At 45.3% G+C, this 8074-nt stretch overlaps 1 protein-coding gene across 1 annotated transcript in view; it reads left to right on the top strand.

Moving 5' to 3' along the window:
- The first annotated feature begins 776 nt into the window (after positions 1-776).
- Positions 777-8074, top strand: part of TMEM170B (transmembrane protein 170B) — a 44711-nt gene continuing 37413 nt past the window's right edge. Inside the window, exon 1 of the mRNA XM_075532494.1 lies at positions 777-1406. Coding sequence (XP_075388609.1) covers positions 1079-1406 — 328 coding nt within the window. The 5' untranslated portion in view covers positions 777-1078. The remainder of the gene's footprint in view (positions 1407-8074) is intronic.

The following is an 8074-nucleotide window of genomic DNA, read 5'->3' as shown; positions in this document are numbered from 1 at the left end:
GGATTTCTTGTGGTACAGTGATTAAGCCCTTGGGCTGTTAGTGGTTTAAACCCAGTCTCTATCTGTAAAGACCACCCTTGGGCACTTCTCTGTTCTCGTCACTATGTGTTGGAATGGATTCAATTGCATTGGATTTTTTTTTTAACTAACTATAAGTTATTCAGTTCACCTGATTCACTCTAGGAGAAAAAAGTAAAAACCTCACCTTAAGTAATCCAAAGTGCAGAGATATTTACACCTTTAAAAAAGTTTATGCAAACTTATTTATGAAAAGCTTTTCATTCGAAAGCAAAGATCTGACCAGTCACAGAACCAGCCAATCCCTACTGAGTGTAGCGCAGAAGCTCGGGGCGGTTCCTCCAGCACCTGCAGCATCATGGGCCTTGCACCTTGGAGCCCACTGAGAGCAAAAATCTTCAGGTCTCCCAAGGCGCGTGCCCAAGCTTTAGGGAAAGGAGGGCGGAGAGGTGGGTCTTTAAGAGGATCCAATCAGATACGGAGCTCTGCGGTGGCGCTAGTGACGTTTCCCGCGCTTCCCTCCGCCCCTCCGTGGGAGGACGCCCGGCGTCGTAAACTACGCGAGTTCCCGAACGAGGGGCGGGGCGCGGAGGAGGGATGGTGCGGCCGGTTGGCTGGTGGAAGGCGGCGGGGCGGAGCCTGAGCATGCGCAGTGGGCTCCGGTAGCTGGGTGGGGGGGGGGGGGCGCCCTCCCGCCCCGCTAGCCCCGGTGCGCGCGCACGATCGGCTTGCCGGCAGCCGCGGGTGGAGGGGGCGGTTCCTCAAGTGTCAGCGGCCGGAGGGCGGGCAGGCGGGCGGCAGGTGCCGCCGCGGCTGCCGCCGCCGCAGCCTCCTCCTCGACCTCCGCGGGCGATGAGCTGGGCCCGGTCGGGGGCTGCCCCTGCCCGCTGCCCATCACCTCGAGCGTGAGGGCCTGGCCTCGGCCTGCTCGTCTGCCGGGCCGGCCGGCGCGGCGCGGCCCCTGAGAGGGAGCGGCGGCGGCCTCCTCCGGCCCGAGTCCTCGCTCGGGGGCCGCGCGGAGCGAGCGCCGACCCCTCCCCTCCTCCGCCCGCTGTCCTCAATGTCTCCCCGGCGGGGAGGGGGCTGCCTTGGAGACGCGCCGAGCTGTCCCCCCCGGAGGCCCGTCGGCGGCAGCAGCAGCAGCAGTAGCAGCAGCAGCGCCCGGCCCGGCGCCCCGCAGCCTCCCCCGGCGGCGGCGGCCTGGAGGAACCGCGCACCCGCCGCCGCCCCCCGAGCCTCGCCGCCGCCGCCCGGCCCCGGAGGAGAGGGCGGCGGGCGCCCCCCGGGGAAGATGAAGGCGGAGGGGGGCGACCACTCCATGATCAACCTGTCGGTGCAGCAGGTCCTGAGCCTCTGGGCCCACGGGACGGTGCTGAGGAGCCTCACGGGTAATTGACGCGCCGGCCGGGACGCGACCGCGGTGCCGCCCCTCGGCTCCCTGCTCTCGGAGGTGGCGGCCCCCGGAGCCCCAGGCCCCAGGCCACGCCGCCCAGGTGATCCGCTCACCTGGCTCGGGATCCCGGAGCGCTGGCGTCCCTCGCTTTCCCGGACCTCCGAGCTCCTGGATTGCCGGGGCCAGGTCCACGACCCCCGCGTCTGGTTCTCCCCCGTGGTAATCGGAGTAGCTTTAGTGCCGACACTGAAGCACGGTTGGCTTTTATTTCACCCCCCACCCCCACCCTAGATGCACAGGATGCCCTTTACTCCTTGGATAATTTGGTTTAGCGCTTCTTTTGGCAAATCACAAACTGAATGCAAGACTTAAATTTTCTGCCGTTTGCTTCAACCATTCATTTTTTTGGGGGGCATATAGATGACAAATTAAGTATATTATGAGTGAGGGACTGCTATAGTCCTACCATTTTAGCTTTAGCTATGTGCCCTCCACCCTATTTCCTTTTGTCTCTCTCCCTCTCTGACCTCAAGCTGTTGCTGCTGTGACATTAGATAATTTTGTGTATTTCTTTATTCCTTAAATGCATTGGGGAATTGGACTTTCATAATAATTAACATCAAATTTGGGTTGTTAAAGTGAGCAGCTATCCACATCTGTCTCCCATCGGTAGGTTTGTTTTGTGAAGAAATGATGATTTTGTTAAAGTGGGGATGCCTACATTAGACTCGAGTTCTGAATTGGAGGAGAAAAAAACAAAGCAAAACTCCCCAAAGAGTGTTTTCAAGAGAAACTCCTTTACAATTTGATAACTTCAGTGCTGCGCCTCAGGATTTAATTCTTAAAAATTATAACCCACTTGCCAGAAAGTTGATTCCAACCTCTAGTGGCTCTGTAGGGCAGAGTAGAACAGCCTCAGGGTTTTCAAGTCTTTTTTTTTTAAATTAAAAGATAATTTTATTTGGGGCTCTTACAGCTCTTCTTATTAAAACATTTTAATGGGGACTCATACAACTCATCACAATCCATACATACATCAATTGTGTAAAGCACATCTGTACATTCTTTACCCTCATTATTTTCAAAGCATTTGCTCTCCACTTAAGCCCTTGGCATCAGGTCCTCTTTTTTAACCCCCCTCCCTCCCCGCTAACCCCCACCTACGAGCACTTGATAATTCATAATTATTATTTTGTCATATCTTGCCCTGTCCCACGTCTCCCTTCACCCCCTTTTCTGTTGTATGTCCACCAGGGAGGAGGTCACATGTAGATCCTTGTAATCAGTTCCCTCTTTCCAACCCACTCACCCTCTACCCTCCCAGTATCGTCCCTCACACCCCTGGTCTTGAAGGTATCATCCACCCTGAATTCCCTGTGCCTCCAGCTCCTATCTGCACCAGTGTACATCCTCTGCTCTATCCAGACTTGCAAGGTAGAATTCGGATCATGATAGTTGGGTGGGGAGGAAGCATTTAGGAACTGGAGGAAAGCTGTGTTCTTCATCGTTGCTACATCACCCCCGGACTTTTTATGGAAGCCAAATGCCACCTCTTTCTACCACTAAAAATGTACAGGGCAGTTTATCTTGATAGAACATCCGTTTTTAAAAGTGCATTCTGTTAAAATGATCAAGTGCATTTAAGAAATATAAAGACACTGGCTTGATAGCCTAGGTAGGCAGAAGGAAACAGTATTCAGTCTGACAACATCTTCACAGTCATTGCTATGGACTCAAGTCCATTGTTACAGCCACTGTGTCAATCCAGCTTGCTGAGAATCGTCCTCCTTTTCACTGCCCCTCTACCACATGTGATAACCTTCCCCGGGTTCTGATCTCTCTTGATAACATGTCCAAAGGACATGAGGCAAAGTCTTGTCATTATGACTTCTCATGAACATTCTGACTGTACTTCTATAAGACAGATGTATTTGTTCTGACAGTATCCTATAGACAGTATGTTTCACTAACACCCTAAGTCAGAGACTCTGTAATCTTCCATTTTTGTTGTCTGGCTTTTATATGTCTGTGAGGCAATTGAATATACTGTGGCTTGAGTCAGTCTTACCCTTTTAGTCTTCAAAGTGACAACTTTTTTTTTTTAACACTATAAGGATGTCTTGTAAAAGCTTTGCCCGTTGATTTTTTTTGGGGGGTGGGCTTGGGGGTGCTGCTTCCATAGGCATTGATAGTGGATTCAAACAATGAAATTTGTAGTAACCATAATCTTTTCTCTGTTTATCATGATATTACATATTGGTCCAGTTGTGACAATTTTTGTTTTCTTTATGTTTCAGTGTTATCTATACCAAAGGCTGTAATTTTCTATTCTCAAGTGCTTCAAGGGTTCTTTCAGCAAGCAAGGTTGTGTCATTTGCATATGGAAAGTTGTTTTTAATGAGCTTTCTTCAGATACTCACGCTCTGTACAACTTCTCAGATTATTTGCTCAGCATATAGATTGAATAAGTAGGGTAAAACCTGACACACACCTTTCCAGATTTTAAACCATGCAGTATTCTCATGTTCTTTTAAAAAAAAGTGCCTCTTGGTCTCTGTATAGGATCTGTTTTGGAATTCCCATTCTTCTCAATGTTTCCCATAATTCGTTATGATCTACAAAGCCGATCCTTTCAGGTATTCCCTGCCTTCAGCCAAATTTGTTTTTTATAGATGAGTGTGCTTTTAAAAGTTTGTGGAAAGTGGAATTAAAATATAACTTGTTCCATGACTTTTAAAAGATGACTTGTGTTTGTATGTATACACATACACTTTTAATCTGGCATGATATGGAAAGAATTCAATTCTTGTAGGTGGATTTGGGGATGTTTGTAGAGAAAAAAAAGACAGACTTGTTTACAAAAAGAACTTAGGGAAATTGGTTTCCTTGAATGTGGAAACTATAAAGTTAATGTAGGTCCTTGGCTGACTCCTGGTGCCCTCACTTTTAAACTGTGCTGTTTAACTTGGAGCAAACTGATTTTAGATAATGACTACCAGGGAGGAGCATGTTTATGGTTCTGAAAAAGCTAAGTTGGCGTAAATATCATTTCACGGTTCCATTGAATTTAGCGATAGACTGTACATTTTACTTATGGCTTTGCTGTTTGCTATTTCAAATAAAGTCTATTGGAGTAAAATGAGACGTAATTTAATAAGAGTATATATTAGTATATATGAATGACTTCGTTAGCTCCTTAAAGGCTGTTCAAAGAAAATTAGCAATGCGGAACTGTACCGTAAATGTAAGTTACTTTATGGCTAGATTTAAGAAACAACACATTGTGAAGAGTCTAATCATTATAGTGCTATCGGGGAAACATGGGACTGCTAACCTCAAGATCAGCAGTTCAAACCCACCAGCTGCTCCTTGGGGAAAAGAGGAGGCTATCTGCTTTCATAAAGAACAATAGCTTCCAAAACCTTAGATAGGGTTGCTATGAGTCGGAATTGACTTCAACAGCCATGGGGTTTTAAATCATTACGGTGGCTTCCATTTCCACATGTGAACTGATAGTTTGATAGCAGTAGTTTCAGCCCCGTGTTAACCATAATGTTTCTTGATATAAGTTTAATAACCACTTAGTTGCTCACTGGAGTTTAATGTTTCATAAATGATCTGTTGAATCTCTAAAAATTATTGACAGTAGAGCTAAGGAATTTGGGAATCTCTACTAGGAAAAATAATGTCTTAGGTAAATAGAATTCTGCTTGTCAAGGTAAAAATGTAGAAAGAAACATTTGGAAATGCCTCCCTAAGAAAGCTGATGGTGCCTAGTATCTTAAAGGCTTGAAGGTAACCGGCCATCTAGCTGAGAAGCAACAAAGACCACATGGAAGAAGCACACCAGCCTGTGTGATCTTGAGGTGTTGATGGGATCAGGTATCATCAGACATCAAAGAAGAAAAAAATCATATCATTGTGAATGAGGGGAAGTGCAGAGTGTGGACCCAAAGCCCATCTGTGGGTAACTGGACATCTTCTTACAGAAGGGTCCTGGGGAGGAAACAAGCCAGTTAGGGTGCAGTGTAGCAACGATGAAACATGCAACTTTCCTCTAGTTTTTTAAGGCTTCCTCTACCCCAGTAACATGATCCCAATTCTACCTTACATATCTGGCTAGACCAGAGGATGTACACTGGTACTGATAGGAACTGGAAACACAGGTAATCCAGGACAGATGAACCCCTCAGGACCAGTGGTGAGAGTGGCGATACCGGGATGGTAGAGGGAAGGTGGGGGAAAAGGGGGAACTGATCACACGGATCTACAATTAACCCCCTCCCTGGGGGACAGACAACAGAAAAATGGGTGAAGGGAGACATCAGACAGTATAAGACATGACAAAATAATGATAATTTATAAATTATCAAGGATTCATGAGGGAGGTGGGGCCGGGAGAGGGGCAAAATGAGGCGCTGATACCAAGAACTCAAGTAGAAAGCAAATGTTTTGAGATGATGATGGCAACAAATGTACAAATGTGCTCAACACAATGGAGGTATGTATGGATTATGGTAAGAGTTGTACGAGCCCCTAATAAAATGATTTTTAAAAAAAGAAGAAAATGCTTCCCTAGCAGCTTAATGTAGCACATATTAGAAACCACATCGCGTCTAAAAAGCAGTGAGAGATCCTGAAGATGTAGTATTTGGGCTTGCTTGATTGTGAACTCTTCCATCTATATGGGTGACCTTAATGATACCCTAGGTAGTGTGAGTGTTAATCAGAGATACTACCTCCTGTGCTGTTCTTAGAACTTAGTCTGTTAAAAATATCCATTGCTCCTTATTTCCAAAACAAGGCAGACCAAACCCACTGCCATCAAGTCGATTCTGATGCATAGTGTAACTATATAGGGTTTCCATGGATGTACATCTTTAAAAAAATTTTTTTTAAATTAAAAGATTACTTTATTGGAGACTCTTGTAGCTCTTATGACAATCCATACATCAATTGTATCAAGCATATTTGTACATATGTTGCCATCATTAGTTTCTAAACATTTACTTTATATTGCATCCTTGGTAGCAACTCCCCCCGTGACCACTTGATAAATTATAACTGATTATTATTTTCGTACCTCACACCTGCTGTCTCCCTTCCCCCACAGTTTCTGTTGTTCATTCTCCTGGAGTGTAGTGGGGTGGTTATGTGTCGATCATTGCAATTGGCTTCCCCTCCTCCCCTCTGCTACCTACCTTCCCCCTACCCTTCTGGTATCACTCCTCCAACACACAGAATCCAGGAACAGGAGGGGGGTGTACATCTTTACAGGAGCTGAAAAGCTCATCTTTCTCCCTTGGAGAGACTGGTGGGTTTTGAACCCCAGACCATGCAGTCCCTTGCCTATGTCAGCACCACCAGAGCACCTCCAGAACAAGCACCCCGCCATTTATTGAGTTGCTGTTTTGCGTCAGGTACTTTACATGCATTTTTCCTAATTTTTAGGGTAGAAATACATAGTAGAAATCCAGACAGAGAAGCTCCAAGGGGTAAATTATGTCGCCCCAAATCACACAGCAAGTAAGTGGACTGAGCTAGGCTTCAAACCTAAGTCTCTGCCCTCAGAATGCCTGCTCTTTGCCCCTTACTAGACTGCTTTAGCTCCTTCGTCTTTGACCCCTTTAAACCAGTTGCAAAAGAGTTGATTCCGATTCATGACAACCTCATGAGTATCAGAGTAGGACGTATAAAATCCACTGCTAATTTTTTTTTTTTTTTTGGCTAGGATTTTCTTCTGAGGTGCATTTGGGTGGACTGGAGCCTCTCACCTTTGGATTAACAGTTGAAAATGTTAACCATCTGTTCCACCCAGGGACTTTTGACCTTTTTTTTTTTTTTTAAAACAATTTATTAGGGGCTCATACAACTCTTATCACAGTCCATACATATACATACATCAATTGTATAAAGCACATCCATACACTCCCTGCCCCAATCATTCGCAAAGCATTTGCTCTCCACTTAAGCCCTTTGCATCATTCTTGACCTTTAGGGTGAACTCCTTACAGGCAAGTTTGAGGTTATGATTGTCCAATGTATGTTTAAACTATTTATAAACCAACTCCAGGAAAGCTTCTATTGAAAATTAAAGGTACATACAAGGGTTTGTGATTTTTTTTTAAAAAAGTGCTACTTTGCCACACATTGAAACATCTTTGTTGTCTTTATTATTTTAAAGATGTTTTAGTGTAACTGAACATTTTTTTATGTATAGAAAGATGCACTATGTGCTGTAAAATAAGACACCCTTGACTATCGGATGATAGATAGGAATTACACCTCATTGTTCCAGTTTACCTGAGGATTTGACTGAAAGCCCTAGGAGCAGAACTCATTAGTAATTCAGAGATTGCCTGGCCTTGCTTCACCTTATTTGCTTTTCTCATACATGCTTTGTTATTATAACTTCATGTCATGATTTTTATTGGCTCTTCTGGACTCCAGGTTTCTTGCAGGGCGGGGCATTTCCTTGCCTGGGATTTCTCAGATGTTAGTATTGTTTATAAGTAGGAGTGTTGCAGCTGCAAGCGGTCACTGTTAGTCAAACATGACTCGATGGTCATGCATTTGAGTATTATAGTACCTGGCACATAGCAGGTGCTCAAAATCTATTTACTGAATGAACTTTAATGGTAGTACTTACCAGTTACATAATGT

The sequence above is a fragment of the Tenrec ecaudatus genome, chromosome 1 (genome assembly GCF_050624435.1).
Source record: "Tenrec ecaudatus isolate mTenEca1 chromosome 1, mTenEca1.hap1, whole genome shotgun sequence".
NCBI lineage: Eukaryota > Metazoa > Chordata > Mammalia > Afrosoricida > Tenrecidae > Tenrec > Tenrec ecaudatus.
Note: the sequence above shows the minus strand (reverse complement) of the source record. Positions and strands in the feature narration are given on the sequence as shown.